The following is a 23,991-nucleotide window of genomic DNA, read 5'->3' on the forward strand; positions in this document are numbered from 1 at the left end:
AAAAATTCTATATAGATGGTATTTAACACCGTATAAACTGGCACAAATGTTCCCAGGCCAATTTAACAAATGCTGGCGCTGCAATGAAGGAGAAGGCAATATGATTCACGTATGGTGGGATTGTAGAGAGATACAACCCTTTTGGTGTAAAGTGTACTCTACTCTGCGTACAATTATAGGCTACACTCCCCCTTGGGGCCCAGAAGTGGCATTACTGAACCTGGGCCTCGAGGAGGTCCGTTATGCAGATGCGGTTATAGTGGGACATTTTCTCACAGCTGCCAGAGCGGCAGTGGCACTAAAATAGAAAAGCGTAGAAACACCTGACCTTCAGTATATTATCAATAAAATCCACTATCATTATAGTATGGAAAAATCCATTGCTTCTGCTAATAACCAATTGTCAAGATTTACTTCTATATGGGCAAAATGGCTTGAATTTAGATCTTAATAACTCCGTCTCCTCCCCCCCCCTTTTTTTTCTTCTTCTTCCTCTTTCTCTCTCCCCTTCCCTTTCTTGCTTTTTCCCGTTCTCTTCTTTCTTTTTCTTTAAACTTTTGTTGCCCAAATTTGTAAATGTATAATCCTACAATTCTATGCCAATATGTTTATGAATATACAAAAAGAAAAGAGAAAAAAAAAGAATAAAAAAAAAAAGTTCTCTGCGGGCGCACTACAATGCTCAGAAGAGAAGGAGTCACATTTGGCTTTTGGAAAGCAGATATCGCTGAAATGGTTTTTGGGGGGCATGTCGAATTTAGGAAGTCCCTATGGTGCCAGAACAGCAAAAAAAATAAAATAAAAACATGGCATACTATTCTGGAAACTAAACCCCCTCAAGGAATGTAACAAGGGGTACAGTGAGCTTTAACACCACACAGGTGTTTGATAAATGTTCATTATAATGGGATGTGAAAAGGAAAAATTAGATTTTTTACACTAAGATGGTAATAGGATAAAATGTCACTGTACATTTGTACATACATTTCTTTGGAGTAAGAAAATACCTCATATTAGGACATAAACAGCTCTGCGGGTGCACACCAGGTCTTGGAGGAGCAGGAGCGCAGTCAGGGGCCTCGAGTATTTACATAGCTGCCTATGGAGCCAGAAGAGTGGGACCCCCCCCCTCAGGGAACATTACATGGGGTACACTGAGTTACTAAAATGGGGTACAGTGGGACGTAAAATTACAAATAGGTTGTTATGTTCCCAGAATGATGACCCAGAGCATAGCCAAAACTAAAAAATATGCCCGCCCCAAACCCTATGCTCTGAATCATCATTCTGGGAATGTGACGTGTGTGGCCGTCCCTAACCTGTTGCCTCAAATGCGCCGCTCATGTGGAGAGAGAACGCTGCGCATTTGAGGCAACATAAAAAAGTCCCCGATGATAGTGACTCAGTGACCTATGACCCAGAGAAAAAAATACCCCCAGAGGCCTTATCAGGGAAGTATGTAGTTAATTTGTTTGGTGTAACTTATATATAACGGTGTGTGATTAGAAATCACACACCATTATAAGAAAAAAATAAAGGGGGCCAAATGCGGACCCTTGAGGACCTATTAGGGGGTCAGCTGGATTTTTTTTTTTAGGGGGGGGGTCCTGAAGGGTTAAATATTAAGATTTAAGAACCTGACGCGTTACATTCCCTATATACAACGTCAGGGACAATATTACATTTATTATAAGTCCAGTGTGCGGAGATGAATATAAGAATAATAAATAATATAAGAAAACTTTTATTAACAATTGGTAACAAGTTTGGAGATGCAGTATATCAGGGGTCTCAAACTGGTGGCCCTCCAGATGTTGTATAACTCCCAGCATGCCAGGACATGCCCAGACAGCCGTTGGCTGCAGATAACCGTTGTCGGCCATGTTACGGAATTTAACCAATTCCTTCAGGTACATTTGCTGTTCGAGGCCAAATTGGAAATGTTTTATCAATCAGGCCTGATATATTGGAAGAAATGACACAGACTGGGATCTGTATACAGCGTCTTCTGACGTTTACTACATACAGCAGAATTCTTATAGGCAAAGATGAAAGGACGGCAAACTCCCCAATGATACCTGGTTACAAACAGGCGTCTTATCTCTAAGTAGGAAGGACGGGAAGTGTGAACGTCTTCAGACTCAGTAGCCTTGGAGTTTTCTGTACGCTCAGCAGTTGTGGTTCTTGTTTACAAGTTTCCTGGTTATAATTCTGGTAAAGTTCACACTCAGTTCATAATGAAGGAACATAGACAAGATGGTGGACTATAGACAACATGGCTGATGATATACAAAATGGCGTATAATCATATAAAGGATTATTATAAAAGGTTATATAAAAACATATAACAAGCTGACTTCCCTCACAGGCATGCTGGGAGTTGAAGTTTTGCAACATCTGGAGGGCCGCCAGTTTGAGACCCCTGCAGTATATGATATATATATAAATGTCAGATATCCTATGTACATGGTTAATATAAAGATGTGATATCTGCATCATGTATTGCTCTGAATTGGCTTCTCTCCTGTGTGAATTCTTATATGTCTTTTAAGTGTTTTTCTCTCAGTAAAACATTTCACACATTCTGAGCATGAAAATGGCTTCTGTCCTGTGTGAGTTCTTTCATGTTTAACAAGATCTGATTTATGAGTAAAACATTTTCCACATTCTGAACATGAAAATGGCTTCTCTCCTGTGTGAGTTCTTTGATGATAAACAAGACTCTATTTAATAGTAAAACATTTTCCACATTCTAAACATGGAAATGGCTTCTCCCCTGTGTGAGTTTTTTGATGATGAACAAGAATTGATTTCTCAATAAAACACTTTCCACATTCTGAACATAAAAATGGCTTCTCCCCTGTGTGAGTTTTTTGATGATAAACAAGACTTGATCTCTTAGAAAAACACTTTCCACATTCTGAACATGAAAATGGCTTCTCTCCTGTGTGAGTTCTTTGATGATTAACAAGACTTGATTTCGCAGTAAAACATTTTCCACATTCTGAACATGGAAATGGCTTCTCTCCAGTGTGACTTCTCTGATGTCTAACAAGTTTGATTTACAAGTAAAGCATTTTCCACATTGTGAACATGGAAATGGCTTCTCTCCTGTGTGAGTTCTCTGATGTTCAACAAGATATGATTTTTGAGTAAAACATTTTCCACATTCTGAACATAGAAATGGCTTCTCTCCTGTGTGAGTTCTCTGATGTTCAACAAGATATGATTTTTGAGTATAACATTTTCCACATTCTGAACATGGAAATGGCTTCTCTCCTGTGTGAGTTCTCTGATGTTCAACAAGATATGATTTTTGAGTAAAACATTTTCCACATTCTGAACATGGAAATGGCTTCTCTCCTGTGTGAGTTCTTTGATGTATAACAAGACCTGATTTAAAAGGAAAACATTTCCCACATTCTGAGCATGAATAGTGTTTCTTTCCTGTGTGAGCTTGTTGATGTCCAACATTCCTTCTGTGACTTTTCTGTGATGAATGAGAAGACAGGACCTGTATATAAGGATGAGATGACAGATCTTGGCTGTGAAGGGCTGAGGGTGTATCTGGGATAATGGAATGTTCTTCATATGTATCTTGTGTGATATCATCATCTGCTTTATAATCTTAAGATATAAGATTCTCCTCTGATCTCCTGGTACAAGAATCTGCAGAGAATAACACAGATTTTATTATCAGTATTAACCCTTTAACAACACAGGAAATTTAAGCTTTCCTCTGAGAGCCAAAACTCTTTATTTTGCCATAACATTTTTTGCGGCGCCAATCCTTCATTCACTGTGCGGTACGATTATTTCTCAGGTGAATACAATCACAAGGATACTCAGTTTGCATAGTTTTTGTTACGCCTTACTACTTTGTAACCCCTTAACCAACCAACTACACCACCGTGCATGCCCTCATACAGCCTATACCTCTGCAGCAGACCCAAAAATGCGACTACCAGCATGTTGCACAATTACTTTTACTATACTAGTATATGGTGAAACATGCTGGGAGTAGTTTTGGGTTAGGTTAGCTGCAGAGCCATAGGCTGTATCAGGGCATGGTGGGTGATGTAGTTTTGGGTTGGTCAGCTGCAGAGCCATAGGCTGCAGGGGCGTACCTAGAGCATTTGGCACTCGGGGCGGACCCTTTGTTTGGCACCCCCCCTCTAATTACACCTCCCTCCCCCCCTCCTCAAATTACACCCCCCCTCCCCCTTAATTACACCTCCTCCTTCAGCGCATTCTGATCCTCTATATGAAAACAATTATTATTATAACCCTGCCAGACGCTCTCTCTGAATATAATACTGCCACACACTGTGCTCTCTGAATATAACACTACCATACACGGTCCCCTTTTAACATAATACTACCACACACTGTAACCTATGAATATAATAATACCACACACTGTACCCTATAAATATAATACTACCACACACTGTACCCTATAAATATAATACTGGCACACACTGTACCCTATAAATATAATACTACCACATACTGTACCCTATGAATATACTACCACACACTGTACCCTATAAATATAATAATACCACACACTGTACCCTATAAATATAATACTACCACACACTGTACCCTCTGAATATACTACCACACACTGTACCCCATGAATATAATACCACACATTGTACCGTAGAAATATAATACTACCATACACTGTACCCTCTGAATATCCTACCACACTTTGTACCCTCTGAATATAATACCACACACTGTACCCTATAAATCTAATACTACCACACGCTGTACCCTCTGAATATACTACCACACACTGTACCCTCTGAATATAATACCACACACTGTACCTTATAAATATAATACTACCACACACTGTACCCTCTGAATATACTACCACACACTGTACCCTCTGAATATAATACTACCACACACTGTACCCTATAAATACAATACTACCACACATTGTACCCTATAAATATAATATTAGCACACACTGTACCCTATAAATATAATATTGGCACACACTGTACCCTATAAATCTAATACTACCACACACAGTACCTTATAAATATAATACTACCACACACTGTACCCTCTGAATATACTACCACACACTGTACCCTCTGAATATAATACTACCACACACTGTACCCTATAAATTTAATACTACAACACACTGTACCTTATAAATATAATACTACCACATTGTACCCTCTGAATATACTACCACACACTGTACCCTCTGAATATAATACCACACACTGTACCCTATAAAAATAATATTATCACACATTGTACCCTATAAATATAATACTACCACACACTGTACCCTCTGAATATACTACCACACACTGTACCCTCTGAATATAATAATACCACACACTGTTCCCTCTGAATATAATACCACACACTATAACCTCGGAATATAAAACTACCACACACTGTACCTTATAAATATAATACTACCACACACTGTACCCTCTGAATATACTACCACATACTGTACCCTCTGAATATATTACCACACACACTGTACCCCATAAATACTACGACACACTGTACCCTCTGAATGTACTACCACACACTGTACCCTCTGAATATAATACCACACACTGTACCCTATGAATATAATACCACACACTGTACCCTATAAATATAATACTACCACACACTGTACCCTATGAATATAATACTACCACACACTGTACCCTATGAATATAATACTAACACATATGTAGTGATGTCCAAACTGTGGACCTCCAGATGTTGCAAAACTACAAATCCCAGCCTGCCCAGACAGCTAATGTAGATGGCTGTTGTAGTTTTGCAACATTTGGACAGGTAGCCCATAAAACAGTGATGATGCAGACATGAGGAAGGAACAGTAATGGAATGGTTGGGGGGGGGGGGTTGATGCAGACATGAGGAAGGAACAGTAATGGGATGGTTGGGGGGGTGTTCATGCAAGACATGAGGAAGGAACAGTAATGGGATGGTTGGGGGGTTGTTGATGCAGACATGAGGAAGGAACAGTAATGGGATGGTTGGGGGGGTGTTGATGCAGACATGAGGAAGGAATAGTAATGGGATGGTTTAGGGGGTGCTGATGCAGACATGAGGAAGGAACAGTAATGGGATGGTTGGGGGGTTGTTGATGCAGACATGAGGAAGGAACAGTAATGGGATGGTTGGGGGGGGCGTGTTGATGCAGACATGAGGAAGGAACAGTAATGGGATGGTTGGGGGCGTGTTGATGCAGACATGAGGAAGGAACAGTAATGGGATGGTTGGGGGGGTGATGATGCAGACATGAGGAAGGAACAGTAATGGGATGGTTGGGGGGGGTGTTGATGCAGACATGAGGAAGGAACAGTAATGGGATGGTTGGGGGGGCGTGTTGATGCAGACATGAGGAAGGAACAGTAATGGGATGGTTGGGGGGTGTTGATGCAGACATGAGGAAGGAACAGTAATGGGATGGTTGGGGGGGTGTTGATGCAGACATGAGGAAGGAACAGTAATGGGATGGTTGGGGGGGGTGTTGATGCAGACATGAGGAAGGAACAGTAATGGGATGGTTGGGGGGGTGTTGATGCAGACATGAGGAAGGAACAGTAATGGGATGGTTGGGGGGTGATGATGTAGACATGAGGAAGGAACAGTAATGGGATGGTTGGGGGGGTGATGATGTAGACATGAGGAAGGAACAGTAATGGGATGGTTGGGGGGGTGATGATGCAGACATGAGGAAGGAATAGTAATGGGATGGTTGGGGGGGTGTTGATGCAGACATTATGCACAGTAATGGGGGGGTTGGGGGATGATGAAGACATGATACACAGTAATGGGGGTTCAGCCTCATCATCCCCCCACCCCAACTCCCACATTACTGTGCCACATATCTGCCTCATGTCAGTCTCTCAAACAACAATAATAACACCACACCACCCCCTCTCCTCTCTTCTCCCCCCTCCCCTCTCCTCTCCATCCCCCCACCCCCCCCCCTCCATAGCTCTCCCAGCAGGGTGCACCACTCACCCCTGCTGTTCCTGATCGTCCTGCTCGTTCCTCATACACGCTTCACTGAACTGGTATGCCTGGGACCAGTCCTGACAGCTGACGTAATAGACGTCAGGGCAGCTCCGCTGTCCGACACATTCCACCCACGCCCCCTCGGCGTCACGTATCAGTGACAAATTGACTCCAGGCACAAATTAACCCCTTCGGAGTCCAGCAGGGGGGGCACAATTGGGTGGGTATAACAGTATTTCACAGTGAGTGACACCGACGGTGGGACGCATGGCAGGGATGGCACCCCCCTTGTGAGTGGCACCCACCCCTCCCCCTCCCCCCCGGTACGCAACTGATAGACTGTATCAGAGCATGCTGTGTGATGTAGTTAAAAACTTCAACTCCCAGCATTCCTTGACACAGCCTCTGGCTTTGCAGCCGACCCGAAACATGGTACAACTCCCAGCATATTGTACCATGTTCTATACTACTATAAAGTGCAACATGCTGGGAGTTGTAGTTTTGCAACAGGCAGAGAGCCTTAGGTTTTGGATCACTGATTTATAGCATAAAAAAAATAGTAAATAAAAAAAATTAAAAAAATTGAAATAAATGTGAAAAAGCCCCTCCCCTAATAAAAGTTTGATTACACCCCCCTTCCTTTTCCCATTTTTGGAATAAAATAATGTAAACAAAAATAAACATATTTGGTGTAAATATCTGAACTATTATAAGATAATGTTGTTAATTAAACCACACAGTGAATGGCGCAAATGTAAAAAATAGAAAAAAAAAGTATAAAAAGCGAAACAAAAGAACAATCTATACAAAAACTACAAATCACGGTGCAAATAAAAACGATCCCTCATACAGGAAAATAAAGTGTTATGGGGGCAGAAATATTACCAAAAAATTACAAAAAGTTATAATACAATATAATACAATAATAATATAATACAATAATACAAAACCTATATATATATTGGGTATCGATGTCATTGTTTGGACACAATAAAGAAGGCGGGTCATTGGTAGCGAAAAGTGCACTGCATAAGAATGGAAGCCACACATTGTCCCTCATTTACTAAGAGTGGAGTGTCGGTTTGTGTCTTTGCAAGTCCTTTACTCCTTTTTTTTCTGATGCTATTTACTAATCTGTCGCCCAATTTCCCTTTCTTTCTGTCGCAGGTTTTTTTCTGTAGCACAAAATGTATTCTGTGCGACAGAAAAAAAGTCTCTGCAAATTCTGACTACATTAGTGCTTTTACTACTACCCCCATCATGGAACAGGGTCTGTTCCATGTTGGGGGTAGTAGTAGAGGGGCTGAGGGATTGATCGCACCGGGTCTCACTGGTAAAACCCCTGTATTACTGAAGTGTATGCACTGACTGGTGTCTGGTAGCGCCCCCTACAGTACAGGGAGGTATTACATGTTCTGTACTCTTTACCTGTATTACTGAAGTGTATGCACTGACTGGTGTCTGGTAGCGCCCCCTACAGTACAGGGAGGTATTACATGTTCTGTACTCTTTACCTGTATTACTGAAGTGTATGCACTGACTGGTGTCTGGTAGTGCCCCCTACAGTAAAGAAAGGTATTACATGTTCTGTACTCTTTACCTGTACCAGGGTTAGCTGCTCCTTTGGACACCAGGTGGGGGCGGCTCCATATTACTTTTTTAGGACATTGCATGTACTGTACAGGACCCTGAAGAAGCTCCTGTCCTCTACATAGGCCAGTGTTTCCCAAGCAGGGAGCCCCAGCTGTTGCAAAACTACAACTCCAAGCATGCCAGGACAGCCTTTGGCTGTCCGGGCATGCTGGGAGTTGTAGTTCTGCAACAGCTGGAGGCTCCCTGCTTGGGAAACACTGACAAAGACAGTGATTACAGTTCCCAGCAGATCTTTATTACTTTTATATGGAAGAATTTGCTTTATCTATATCTGTTATCTACTTATTTTTCTTTAATCCTCACTTTTTCCTATTTTTGGATGACATTTTGGTGCCTTTAGAACCAATTACCAGGTTTCCATAGAGTTCTGGCCTCAACATACAATGGTTTCAACATACAATGGTCGTCCCAGAACCAATTAATATTGTAACTTGAGGGACCACTGTATACTGACCCCCGCTGCGCATATTTATATATATACTGCCCCCCCCCCCCAGCTGCGCATATTAATATTCATGCTCTCCCTCCCCTGGCTGCCAATGAATGAAAACTCTATTAGCGAGAGAGCGGAAGGCTGCTGCCCGCTCACGCTGCTAAGAGTTTGTCATTCATAGCGGGCAGCAGCTGCATATCATGCTGTGGGGGTCAGACATATGGATATATGTCTGACCCTCACATCATACATATACAAATGCCGGCTCACCGCTATGAATGACAAGTACAGCAGTGCAGGGAGGCTCGCGCTGCCGGTCCTAATAGCTTACTTGTCATTCATAGCGGTGAGCCGGCATTTATATATGTATGATGTGAGGGTCAGATAGATATCCATATGTCTGACCCCCACAGCATGATATGCAGCCTTCTGCTCCCCCACTAATAGAGTTTTCATTCATTGGCAGCCAGGGGAGGGAGAAGATGAAGATTAACATGCGCAGCTTGGGGGGGGCAGTATATAAATATGCGCAACTGGGGGGGGGGGTCAGTATATATATAAATATGCGCAACTGGGGGGGGGGTCAGTATATATATAAATATGCGCAGCGGGGGTCAGTATAGATATATAATAGCGCTGGGGGTCAGTACATTTATTCAAGCGCAGCGGGCACTAAGTTTGATATAGAGCAGGGGGAAAGATATATAGAAATGCTGGAGGGGCCAGATATATACCCCCTCCCCCCCCTCCCCCCCCAGTGATTCTATACATCTTTGCCCACCACAGCGCTTCTATAGTAAAACTCTGCCGGGAGCCCTGATTGGCTCCTCGGTCCCGGCCATTCAGGGCTTCTGGTGGGAAATTTAAAATGAAAGTTTACTGTACATTGCAGGGGATCAGAACATGCCGCCCGCTCCCCTGCTTAATAACATCTGATCGGATCGGGTCTCAGAAGTGAGACCCGGGACGATCAATCCCTCAGCCCCTGTACTACTACCCCCAACATGGAACAGACCCTGTTCCATGCTTGGGGTAGCAGGATTCACTCTCTGAGCTGTAGGTTTTCCTGTGAGTTTTCTTCACACTCGGAGGGTTTTTTCTGTTTTTGGCGGGAACACGCCCCTTTTGTCGGGAAAAACGCCCCTTTTGTTCTTTTGTTTTTTTCCCTCTGAGTGATTTTGATTTTGTCGGGTTGTGCGCAAGATTCTAGCGCAAATTCTGGCGCAGACAGAATTCTGGGGCAAAACCTGACAAAAAAGTGTCGGGATCCTGTTAGTAAATGAGGGCCAATGTGTATTTTTTTTTGTTTTTGTGGTAAAATTATCTATCTACTTACCACCAGTACCTACCTACACCGTCTACCTACCAACGTTATCTACCTACTGCCAATATCTGCCTTCATACTGGCATTATCTACACTATTTAGGGCACTGAGGAAAGAATTGGGAAATGTGCTGGAAACGTGCGGTGCCTAACATGTTTCTCTGGCAGATTCTGTGGGGACGAAAAGGAAAGAGAACGACTTCAGGAAGACGCCCCCTGTGATTCACTACATGTAACTGCACTGTAATCACTTATATGGTCTGCAGCGCCTGTGTAGAGCCGGGGGCACTGTATGGGGGGATATTAGTCTGTGTACAGAGGTATTATTCAGTATCAGTATGGCAGTATTATCCCGTCACTATATGGTGGTAATGGTGGTGGTCATAATGTGGTGCAATTATTCATCCCTTTTATTCCTTTATCACGACAAAATCCTGATGTCCCGATCAGCTGAGAGGACGGTGGGAGGGCCCTTACCTGCCTCCTCGCCATCTGATCAGTGTTCTATTACTCCAAGACTGAAGCAGCAGAGCACTGATAACAATGATCAATACTATGGCATAGCACTGATCAGTATATACTATCAGAAGATTACAGGTAATAGTCCCCTATGGAGGCTAAAAAAAAGTATAAAAAAGAAAAAAGAAAGTTAATAAATGTGAATAAGCCCCTCCCCTAATAAAAGTTTGAATCCCCCCATTTCCATTTTTTTTAAATAAATGTAGTAAAAAAAATCCCATGTGGTCCCTTTATATACCATAAAAATATTAATGAAGTGTGATAAAAAAAAAGTCCCATCAAAATACAAATAGTCCCGATAAAAACTATAGACCATGGCGCAAAAAATTACCCTCATACAGACGCGTATACGGAAAATAAATAAAGTTATGGAGCTCAGAAGAGGAGAATTTTAAACATATTAATGTTGGTGCATGAATTTTTTAAAGTAGTAAAATAAAATAAAACCTATTTAAATTGGGTATCCTTGTAACCGTGTGGACCTACAAAATAAAGATAAGGTGTTATTTTTACCGAAAAGTGCACTGCATAGAAACGGAAGCCGTACAACGTGGTAAATTAGCGATTTTTTATTTTATTTCACCCCACAAACAATTTTTTTTTGTTTCGCCGCAGATTATGTTATAAAATAATTGCTGTAATTACAAAGTACGATTGGTGACACAAAAACAACAAGCCTCATGTTTGTCTGTAGGTGCAAAATTGAACGCATTATGATCTTTAGAAGGAAAAAAAAAGTGCAAAAACAAAAACTTCCTGTGGAGCAAACAGCAGCTGATAAGTACTGGAATGATTAGGATTTTATAATAGAAAATTATGACCCTTTCAATTTTGCACCTACAGACCCATATGAAACTTGTTTTTTTGCGCCACCAATTGTACTTTGTAATTACATCAATCATTTTACCCAAAAATCTATAGTGAAACCAAGAATAAAAATATATTTGTGGGACAAAATTTTTAAAAAATTTAAAAACGCCATTTTGTAACTTTTGGAGGCTTCCGTTTCTACGCAGTACATTTTTCTGTAAAAATAACACCTTATTCTGTAGGTCCATACGATTAAAATGATCCCCTACTTATATAGGTTGGATTTTGTCGCACTTCTGGAAAAGAATCATAACTACATGAACGAAAATTTATGTTTAAAATTGTCATCTTCTGAACCCTATAACTTTTTTCTTTTTCCGTGTACGGGGCGGTATGAGTGATAATTTTTGGTGCCGTCATCTGAAGTTTTTAACATTCAAACCAAGAGTCTTTTATTGAAAAGATTAATGATGGCAGTACAAAAGTAAAATAGTAATGATGCCCTTTCGGGCGTGTTACCATATAATAACAGGTAAAACAGATAACATGGAGGTTTTATCATCTCATCTCTTTGCAGGAAAACAAGGAAAGCATCTTACACATATGGGGGACAATACAAGTACATGCTAACAGCAGGATCGGTCGTCGCCAAACGGTCGCATCAAGCACATAGAAAAAGGAGGAGGAACTCCTCACCCCCCAGTTCAATACAAAGAAAGGCAATTCTGCATAGGTGGACAATAAGAAGAGGCTTGCCATTCCTCCCATAGTTTATCAAAATATTCCACACTATTCTCACGAATGGCAGACAGTTTTTCACAAAGCATAATAAAGTTAACCTTGTCTATAACCTTCTGAAATGACAATAACGGGGACTTCTATTGGGCTGCTATATGTATCCTGGTAGCCAAAAGAATGAATTGAGCCATTCGAAAAGTGCGGAATGGCATCCTACTAGGCCTGTTGCTTAAAAGACAAAAGGACGGAGAGCTGGGTATGCGTTCACCAAATAAATCCACCAATACCGTATGAACCCTTCTCCACAATTGTGCCACCTTAGGACAACTCCACCAAATATGGTGCATGGAACCAGTAATCTGACATCCTCTGAAGCAAAGAGGTGACACTGACGGGTAAAGTGTGTGCAACCTAGAGGGGACCATATAGACTCTGTGTCGAATTTTAATAGACGTCTCCATTAAGGAGACCTGCCAGCTACCCTTACTAATAGCCGTGCAACAGGCATGCCATTGGGGCAAAGATATGGTCACACGAAGGTCACGCTCCCAGGCTTCCATGAAGCGTAGTTTTGTATCAGCGGGAGGGGCATTTAGATGGGCATAAATGCGGGAAAGCAAGCCTGGTAACGCAGGGCCATATAGCAAGGCCGACTCATAGAATGTAGGATTCACCTTATAGCCCTTAGGACCCAACGAAGAGTAGTATGATAGGATTTGCATTGCACGGAAATGTTCCCCAGACCCCGCTTATGTATAGAGCAGAGTTGTGCCATGGTAATCAATTGTTTACCCACCAGCAGGTCAGATAATTTAGTCAGTTTAGCAGAACGCCACCACGAATAGGGAGCAGTGGAAATGCCAGGTTGAAAAGCAGGATTAGAAAGGAAGGGGAGGAGAGGAGGTATAGGAGACTGCAGGAAGAACTTGAAGCGGACCAGATGCCAAAGAGACAGGGAAAATAGAGTGATCTGCGCCAAAGAGGAGAGAAGAGCTGAGACAGGACAAGAGGACCACATCAAGGTGGAGAAAGAGTAAGGAGAGATAAGGGATTCTTCCAGCCCTACCCATCTAGGGGCACTCTGTGTGGCGTATGAAAGAGCCAGTTGGGCTAGTTGAGCAGCGTAGTAATATTTCATTAGGTTGGGAATCGATAGACCACCCACCCTTTTATGGTAATGCATAACAGTCTTATTCATGCGGGGCCGTCTACCATTCCAGATGTAGTGGGAAATAGTGTGTTGAAGAGAGCATATATCTTTTTTCACTACCGGGATGGGGAGGGAGCGAAACAGGTACAGGATACGCGGAAGAATAACCATTTTGTATACATTTATGCGGCCTACCCACGAGATATGAGGCCCTGTCCACCTTGTCAGATCAGCTCCAATAGAGCAAAATAGAGGAGGATAGTTCGCTGCATATAAAGTTTTAAGGGATGTAGTAAGATTAACACCCAGATAGGACAGGCCATGTGAGGAGTCGTGAAACCCCAAATTTAGTGATATCAATTGTCGTGTCATGGGCGGGACATTGCAATACATAACCTCCGATTTAGCCACATTCACCTTCAACCCCAACAGCCCAGCAAATCTGTCTAATAGCGTGATTAAATTAGGTAAAGTAACCAAAGGATTTGTTAACGTCAGTAAAAGGTCATCTGCAAAAAGACTAGTTTTATATTCTGCCGAACCCACCATGAGGCCCATAATATTAACATTATCTCTAATAGCAACCAAGGGTTCCATCACAAGCGCAAAAAGCACTGGTGAGAGGGGGCACCCCTGGCGCGTTCCCCTCCCTATAGATATAGATGAGGGTGAAGTGGAAGGCAGCTTTAAGTAGGCCGTCGGAATGGAATTAAATGCTATGCAATGTGCGAACAAAGGGACCGGAGATGCCAAACTTTGATAATACCTGAAACAGGTACGGCCACGAGACCGTATCAAAGGCCTTTTCTAGGGCAAGCATGGGAGTTTTAGTAATATCTGAATGGTGCCTGTCGGCCTGGGATGAAAGGAATTAAAGGGTAGCTCCCACCATCATGTTTATTTTTTTTCTGTCCCTGCCTATTGCTCTTCTATCCCTAAGACCCCCCCGCCTTTATTTTATTTTTTTTACTATTTTAAAAATGGCATTTAGACTTCCCCAGCAGGCACCACGTCACTGATGCCTGCTGGGGGGGGGGGGGGCAACTTCCGCCCTTAGTTCTCCTAACAGGGTGCCTCCAGCTGTTTCACCACTACAACTCCTAGCATGCCCTGACATCTATTGGCTGTCAGGGCATGCTGGGAGTTGTAGTGGTCAAACAACTGGAGGCACCCAGGACAGGAGCTTCATGGGGGAAGGAGTAAGTCGGGAGCCGATGCGGGAGAAACAGGTGCGGGGGAGCCTCTTCCTGCCGCTCGGTGAGTAACACCCAAACACCCCCCCCCCCCTGTACCTTGCAGGAGGGTGACCCCTAGTGGCCGGATTTCAAATTGCTTTTAAAAAATTTTAAAGCATTTTTTTTTAATATAAGTATTTTAGAGATATGTTGTAGTACTTGAGTACTTCAACATATCAAAAATAATTTTTCATGACAGTGCCCATTTAAGTCTAGAAGCAAGAATAGAAGTAAGTAGTTTAGAATCGACATTAAGAAGAGCGATAGGACGGTATTTAGAGGGTAAAGAGTGGTCCTTAGAGGGTTTAGGTAAGACAGTGATCAGAGCATCAAGAAATTCAGGGGGAGGTTTGGCGCCAGACAAAAGAGAATTGGAGACAAGATGAGGAATTAACAGAGGAAAAGGTTTTAAAGTAAGAGGCATAAAATCCGTCCGGGCTGGGAGACTTGCCCAGTTTGAGATGGTCAATAGCCCGTTCTACCTCCTCCGCCGTGATGGGACCATTCAAGGCCTCCCGGTCCAGAGCGGATAAAGAGGAAAGAGACAATGGAGATAAAAAGGCATTTAAAGAAGCAGAATAATTAGAGGGAGTAGGAGGGGCTAAGTAGAGGTGAGTATAGAAGGAAGAAAAAGCCTCATAAATACGGTCAGGGTGGGAAGTGCGGAGGCCAGATTTCAACTGAATGCTATGCACCCGATTAAACGAGGAAGTTTTCTTGAGCATAGCCGCTAGCAGCCTGTCAGGCTTATTCGCCAACCTATAATAAGTTGCGCCTGTCCACCTCAAGGCTTTCTCTACTTTTGTGGAGAGCAGGGCATCCAATTGCAATCTAGTATCCGCAATAGACTTATAAAGAAAGGGGGTAGGATCCTGCTGATGGGCAAAAACCAATCTAGACAGTTTGGCCTCCAAGGCCGCCTGGACTCTAGTCCTATCTCGCTTAATTCCCGAGGCCGTAGAGATCAGGCGTCCGCGGATGTAGGCCTTGTGAGCCAACCATGTCCAATGTGGAGACAATTGTGGGGAACTATTCAAAGAGAAGTTGGAGGCTATATCACCCTCCAGTTGGGTTTTTATTCTCGGCATAGTCAGTAAAGACTCGTTAAGTCTCCACCTAAATGGCAATGTGAGAGAGGACATAAAATTAAAAACTGACAGCACCACATCATGGTCCGATCACGACACGTGGACATGACGGGAAAAGACCAGCTGAGGTACTGTTGCAGCGTTGACCAAGATCCAGTCTATCCTCGTGTAATGGCGTTGGACCGGGGAATAAGTGTAGTGACCTGAAGTTTTTATCGGTACTATTTTTGCTTTGATCTGACTTTTTGATCCCTTTTTATAAAGTTTTTTATGGTATAAAAAGTGACCAAAAATACGCTATTTTGGACTTTGGAATTTTTTTTTTTTACTTATTCGCCATTGACGATATATTTTTATAGTTCGGACATTTACGCACATGTTTATATTTATTTTTCTTTATTTATTTCTTTTATGGGAAAAGGGGGGTGATTCAAAGTTTTATTAGGGAAGAGGTTAAATCAAATGTATTAACTATATTTTTATAGCCCCCATAGGAGACTATTACATACAATGCTTTGATTGCAGACACTGTTCTGTGCCATAGCATAGCATTGATCAGTGTTATCGGCGCTCCACTGCTCCTGTCTGGATCTAAGGCATGGAGCAATAGAGCGACGATCAGACGCTGAGGAGGCAGGTGGGGACCCTCCACGTCCTCACAGCTGATCGGGACACCATGGTTTCACCACAGTGTCCCTGATCAACCTGACTGAGCTGCCGGGAAGCATTTTTTTAAATATTAGATGCGGCAATAAACTTTAATCGCCGCATCTAAAGGATTAATACCAGGCATCACCGCGATCAGTGATGTCCGGTATTAGCCACCGGTCCCTGCTAGGTGCCGGGCCCAACCCGCGTGACCCTGTGTTACAGCACGGGAGCGGACACACCCTGTGTCCTTAAGAGGTTAAGTTGATTGTGGTCTGTGTACAGGGGTTTTATTCAGTAACAGTACGGTAGTATTATCCCATCACTATATGATCGAGAGAGGCATAAGAGGCGATGGAGGCATGGGAGGTGAGGGAGACATGGGAGGTGAGGGAGACATGGGAGGTGAGGGGGGCATGGGAGGTGAGGGGGACATGGGAGGTGAGGGGGGCATGGGAGGTGAGGGGGGCATGGGAGGTGAGGGGGGCATGAGAGGTGAGGGGGGCATGAGAGGTGAGGGGGGCATGGGAGGTGAGGGGGGCATGAGAGGTGAGGGGGGCATGAGAGGTGAGGGGGGCATGGGAGGTGAGGGGGGCATGGGAGGCGTGGGAGGTGAGGGCGACGTGGGAGGTGAGGGAGACATGGGAGGTGAGGGGGGCATGAGAGGTGAGGGGGCATGGGAGGTGAGGGGGGCATGTGAGGTGAGGGGAGACATGGGAGGTGAGGGGGCACATGGGAGGTGAGGGGGCATGGGAGGTGAGGGAGGGAGACATGGGGGGGTGAGGAAGACACGGCAGGTGAGGGAGACATGGCAGGTGAGGGAGACACGGGAGGTGAGGGGGACACGGGAGGTGAGGGAGGGCATGATAGATGGCCTCCTCAAAGGGTTCCAAAATTGTGATCTCTCTCTCGGAACCTAGTGTCTATTAGGATGGTGAAAGACAAAAGTTCCTCGAGATCTCTGACCACAATCTCATCTTGTATAATATTGGAGAGTCCACGAGAGAACGTGTCCACCAGCGCTTCCTTATCCCAGCACACTTCTGCTGCTAGAATACACAACTCTATTGAATTCTTGGCCACAGTTCTCGTCCCCTGTTACATGGACATGAGCTGCTCTGCCGCAGAGGGAGAACGGACAGGGAGATTAAAGGGGTACTTCACTGCCCCAGCGGTCAGAACATTTAGTTCCAAACGCTGGGTGTGGGCTGCAGGGGTCATGATGTCACACCATGCCCCCTCAGTGGGAGCGGTCGTGATGGCCTTGTACACATTGGGATATTTCTTGTCCATATTCCAGCTGTAGAATCACATTAGTTTGCATTTTGGGTGAATAGAAGAATATACAGCAAGAGAAAGGACAGAGAGATTAAAGAATTCTACACAATTATTACAGCAGAAGAATCTGTGACTCTTCTCTATATTAAGTTGTTAATACTCACCTGAGTGGTTACCTGTAGGAATGTCCTCCTTATACTGCTCGTCACAGCTCACATCTGTCTCTTCTTCTTCTTCCCTATCTGTAGCATTAATATTGTTCAGATCTTTTCCTGTCGGAATGTCCTCCTTATACTTCTCATCACAGCTCACATCTGTCTCTTCTTCTTCCTTTATGTCTTTAGCATTAATATAGATCAGTTCTCTCTGTAGGAATGTCCTCCTTATACTGCTCATCACCAATCACATCTGTCTCTTCTTCTTCCTCCCTATCTGTAGCATTAATATTGTTCAAATCTTTTCCTGTCGGAATGTCCTCCTTATACTGCTCATCACCACTCACATCTGTCTCTTCTTCTTCCTCCCTATCTGTAGCATTAATATTGTTCAGATCTTTTCCTGTCGGAATGTCCTCCTTATACTGCTCATCACAGCTCACATCTGTCTCTTCTTCTTCCTTTATGTCTGTAGCATTAATATAGATCAGATCTCTCCCTGTAGGAATGTCCTCCTTATACTGCTCATCACTGCTCACATATGTCTCTGGAGCATTAATATTGTTTGGATCTTCACCCTGATACATACGATGTGGAAGAAATATAGTAAAAGTCATCAGTCAGCAGGAGAAGTCACATGGGATGTTATAGATGAGAAGTCATGGAGGGTGAGGGGACTGACCACAAGAGCTTCACAGCCCTTCTACAGATCATAGGGAATATCTCCATCTACCTGATCATCCTGTGGAAGAAGAGGACGGGGACACCTCTCTGGTGCTGTTCTCTTACTGGATCTGACTGTAGGGAACACATACAGAGACTGAATTCATTCTTTACATACAAATAATGAGAGGACGTGTGTATATAGTCATGTCTATTACCTGCTGATGTGAGGGGCTGATGATCCTCCATCATGACCTGATCCTTGTACTGATCCTTGTGTCCTTCTACATACTCCCACTCCTCCATGGAGAAATAGACCGCCACGTCCTGACACCTTATAGGAACCTGACACATAATGATACAGTCATCACCCCGACCCCTCCAGTGATGTTACTGTATAATGTCCCAGCATTCCCAGCAGTGTCACCTCTCCAGTCATCACCAGACCCCGCCATTACTGTATAATGTCCCAGCATTCCCAGCAGTGTCACCTCTCCAGTCATCACCAGACCCCTCCATTACTGTATAATGTCCCAGCAGTGTCACCTCTCCAGTCATCACCAGACCCCTCCATTACTGTATAATGTCCCAGCAGTGTCACCTCTCCAATCATCACCAGACCCCTCCATTACTGTATAATGTCCCAGCATTCCCAGCAGTGTCACCTCTCCAGTCATGACCAGACCCCTCCATTACAGTATAATGTCCCAGCATTCCCAGCAGTGTCACCTCTCCAGTCATCACCAGACCCCTCCATTACTGTATAATGTCCCAGCAGTGTCACCTCTCCAGTCATCACCAGACCCCTCCATTACTGTATAATGTCCCAGCAGTGTCACCTCTCCAGTCATCACCAGACCCCTCCATTACAGTATAATGTCCCAGCATTCCCAGCAGTGTCACCTCTCCAGTCATCACCAGACCCCTCCATTACTGTATAATGTCCCAGCAGTGTCACCTCTCCAGTCATCACCAGACCCCTCCATTACTGTATAATGTCCCAGCAGTGTCACCTCTCCAGTCATCACCAGACCCCTCCATTACTGTATAATGTCCCAGCAGTGTCACCTCTCCAGTCATCACCAGACCCCTCCATTACTGTATAATGTCCAGCAGTGTCACCTCTCCAGTCATCACCAGACCCCTCCATTACTGTATAATGTCCCAGCATTCCCAGCAGTGTCACCTCTCCAGTCATCACCAGACCCCTCCATTACTGTATAATGTCCCAGCAGGGTCACCGCTCCAGTCATCACCAGACCCCTCCATTACTGTATAATGTCCCAGCAGGGTCACCTCTCCAGTCATCACCAGACCCCTCCGTTACTGTATAATGTCCCAGCAGTGTCACCTCTCCAGTCATCACCAGACCCCCAATTACTGTATAATGTCCCAGCAGTGTCACCTCTCCAGTCATCACCAGATCCCTCCATTACTGTATAATGTCCCAGCAGTGTCACCTCTCCAGTCATCACCAGATCCCTCCATTACTGTATAATGTCCCAGCAGTGTCACCTCTCCAGTCATCACCAGATCCCTCCATTACTGTATAATGTCCCAGCAGTGTCACCTCTCCAGTCATCACCAGACCCCTCCATTACTGTATAATGTCCCAGAATTCCCAGCAGTGTCACCTCTCCAGTCATCACCAGACCCTCCATTACTGTATAATGTCCCAGCATTCCCAGCAGTGTCACCTCTCCAGTCATCACCAGACCCCTCCATTACTGTATAATGTCCCAGCAGTGTCACCTCTCCAGTCATCACCAGACCCCTCCATTACTGTATAATGTCCCAGCATTCCCAGCAGTGTCACCTCTCCAGTCATCACCAGACTCCTCCATTACTGTATAATGTCCCAACAGTGTCACCTCTCCAGTCATCACCAGACCCCTCCATTACTGTATAATGTCCCAGCAGTGTCACCTCTCCAGTCATCACCAGACCCCTCCATTACTGTATAATGTCCCAGCAGTGTCACCTCTCCAGTCATCACCAGACCCCTCCATTACTGTATAATGTCCCAGCAGTGCCACCTCTCCAGTCATCACCAGACCCCTCCATTACTGTATAATGTCCCAGAATTCCCAGCAGTGTCACCTCTTCAGTCATCACCAGACCCTCCATTACTGTATAATGTCCCAGCATTCCCAGCAGTGTCACCTCTCCAGTCATCACCAGACCCCTCCATTACTGTATAATGTCCCAGCAGTGTCACCTCTCCAGTCATCACCAGACCCCTCCATTACTGTATAATGTCCCAGCATTCCCAGCAGTGTCACCTCTCCAGTCATCACCAGACTCCTCCATTACTGTATAATGTCCCAACAGTGTCACCTCTCCAGTCATCACCAGACCCCTCCATTACTGTATAATGTCCCAGCAGTGTCACCTCTCCAGTCATCACCAGACCCCTCCATTATTGTATAATGTCCCAGCAGTGTCACCTCTCCAGTCATCACCAGACCTCTCGATTACTGTATAATGTCCCAGCAGTGTCACCTCTCCAGTCATCACCAGACCCCTCCATTAATGTATAATGTCCAGCAGTGTCACCTCTCCAGTCATCACCAGACCCCTCCATTACTGTATAATGTCCCAGCAGTGTCACCTCTCCAGTCATCACCAGACCCCTCCATTACTGTATAATGTCCCAGCAGTGTCACCTCTCCAATCATCACCAGACCCCTCCATTACTGTATAATGTCCCAGCAGTGTCACCTCTCCAGTCATCACCAGACCCCTCCATTACTGTATAATGTCCCAGCAGGGTCACCTCTCCAGTCATCCCCAGACCCCTCCATTACTGTATAATGTCCCAGCAGTGTCACCTCTCCAGTCATCACCAGACCCCTCCATTACTGTATAATGTCCCAGCAGGGTCACCTCTCCAGTCATCACCAGACCCCTCCATTACTGTATAATGTCCCAGCAGGGTCACCTCTCCGGTCAGCAGCTCCATCATGTTTTTGATGAGTTCTAGAATCTTCTGTTCATCCATTTCCTCATATATCAGGGAGTGAGGTGGGGGCCCCGGTATTGGGCTCAGGGTTCTTCCCCATCCTTCACACCCAGGGGCCCGACAGCGCCCACTAGAGGACTTCTTCACTACTGTGTAATCCTGTGTATGGAGAGACACATTAATATCACTACATACATTCCCAGAATCCCTCACCTCTCCAGTCATATCCATCTGTTATTACATAGATAAGAATGAGGTCATGTGACATCACTCCCAGAATCCCTCACCTCTCCAGTCATATCCATCTGTTATTACATAGATAAGAATGAGGTCATGTGACATCACTCCCAGAATCCCTCACCTCTCCAGTCATATCCATCTGTTATTACATAGATAAGAATGAGGTCATGTGACATCACTCCCAGAATCCCTCACCTCTCCAGTCATATCCATCTGTTATTACATAGATAAGAATGAGGTCATGTGACATCACTCCCAGAATCCCTCACCTCGCCAGTCATATCCATCTGTTATTACATAGATAAGAATGAGGTCATGTGACATCACTCCCAGAATCCCTCACCTCTCCAGTCATATCCATCTGTTATTACATAGATAAGAATGAGGTCATGTGACATCACTCCCAGAATCCCTCACCTCTCCAGTCATATCCATCTGTTATTACATAGATAAGAATGAGGTCATGTGACATCACTCCCAGAATCCCTCACCTCTCCAGTCATATCCATCTGTTATTACATAGATAAGAATGAGGTCATGTGACATCACTCCCAGAATCCCTCACCTCTCCAGTCATATCCATCTGTTATTACATAGATAAGAATGAGGTCATGTGACATCACTCCCAGAATCCCTCACCTCTCCAGTCATATCCATCTGTTATTACATAGATAAGAATGAGGTCATGTGACATCACTCCCAGAATCTCTCACCTCTCCAGTAAGCCGGAAGAGTATCTGTAGGGTGAGGTTTATGATCCTGTCGGCCATCTTGTTCCTGTCTCTCTCCATGGTTGATGGGTCATCCAGGAGAATTCTCTTATATAAAAGATATCAGCAGAGGATCCTGGATTGGAGAAACCTGAAGGGAAGAAGAGGAGACGATGATAAACCGCACCAGATTCTATGGAGAAATAAAATCCATTTCCTGGAGATAATCTGGGGAAACATCTGAGGAGACATTATAGGAGTTTTCAGATTTCTCTATAAAACAAAATCCATTGTCCGAGGGCTGTAAAATAAGAGACTAGAGCGCACTCCCCTCTCCCGTCCAGTGGTGGCGCTCTGGTCCTCCAGGTCTTCTGAGGTCGCTCTCCCTGCTCTGCTGAAGACGTTGTGAATCCATTTCTCCTAATCTCTGAGGCTGCGGTGTATTCAGAACGTCTTCATCAGAGCAGGGAGAAGAATAGAGGGATTCAATATGACATTGTCCAATGAAGAATAGTGAAATGTGTCCACTAGGGGGCACAATATACATCACAATTACATCAGGATTTTATGTGAATTGTGATATGTCCCCCCGGAAGAACCTGCTATTACCTGCAGCAGAGGCCGAGCATCATATACCGTTACACACGCAGGGTCTGGGCCACCACCGGAGTCAGTGTTTCCCAAGCAGGGTGCCTCCAGCTGTTACAGCATTTTTCTGTCAGGACGCTTACATAGTCCTGTATGGAAGAAGTGGCTGATACCCGGAGAAAAGAGACTGACCAGGTGACAGGATGGGCGGGTAAGTGACCTGATACCTTCACCATCTAGACATCCCCTGGGGGGCAGAATAGGCAGGAAATCAGGAAACAACCGCTGGTCGGCACGGCGCTCCCTAGAGAAACAACCGCACAGCGCCATGTCTAAGCCACGCCCACCTACATTATTTTATTACAAAAATGGGATATAAACTTATTAGGGGAGGGGCTTCTATTACAAACCCTGAATAACGCTCTGCCATAGTGATCAGTGTTATCAGTGCTCGGCTTATACAGGCTGTGGAGGTGTCTGTATACTTAGAGCACCGATCTGAGCACAGAGCACGGTAAGGGGCCCCCCGGCCGTCATCTCAGCTGATCTAGACTCCGCCCCCCAACAACTGCATTTTACTAAATTTAGATCCTGCAATCGACTTTGATCATGGAATCTAAAGGGTTAATGGCGATGAGCGTCATTAGTGGTGAGTCCTGGCTGCTTATAGCTCCTGAGCTCACAAGTCCCATATGGGGCACAGAATGTAAATGTACATCGTGTCCTTAAGGGTTAATAACAAACATCCCCCAATAATCCTGATCTGATGGTGACC

General features: G+C 44.4%; 1 protein-coding gene and 1 pseudogene across 1 annotated transcript; both read right to left on the reverse strand.

Moving 5' to 3' along the window:
- Positions 1 to 2,495: 2,495 nt before the first annotated feature.
- On the reverse strand, positions 2,496 to 7,064 carry LOC130298119 (gastrula zinc finger protein XlCGF17.1-like; annotated as a pseudogene).
- On the reverse strand, positions 3,483 to 21,766 carry LOC130298127 (oocyte zinc finger protein XlCOF7.1-like). Its single transcript, XM_056551026.1, has 5 exons — positions 21,658 to 21,766; positions 18,935 to 19,061; positions 18,787 to 18,851; positions 18,063 to 18,631; positions 3,483 to 3,669 (listed from the first exon to the last, which is right to left on the reverse strand). The coding sequence occupies exons 1-4, from the start codon at positions 21,715 to 21,717 to the stop codon at positions 18,245 to 18,247; spliced, it is 639 nt and encodes a 212-aa protein (XP_056407001.1). The 5' UTR covers positions 21,718 to 21,766; the 3' UTR covers positions 3,483 to 3,669; positions 18,063 to 18,244.
- Positions 21,767 to 23,991: the final 2,225 nt, after the last annotated feature.

This window comes from Hyla sarda, assembly GCF_029499605.1.
Source record: "Hyla sarda isolate aHylSar1 chromosome 1 unlocalized genomic scaffold, aHylSar1.hap1 SUPER_1_unloc_22, whole genome shotgun sequence".
Lineage (NCBI taxonomy): Eukaryota > Metazoa > Chordata > Amphibia > Anura > Hylidae > Hyla > Hyla sarda.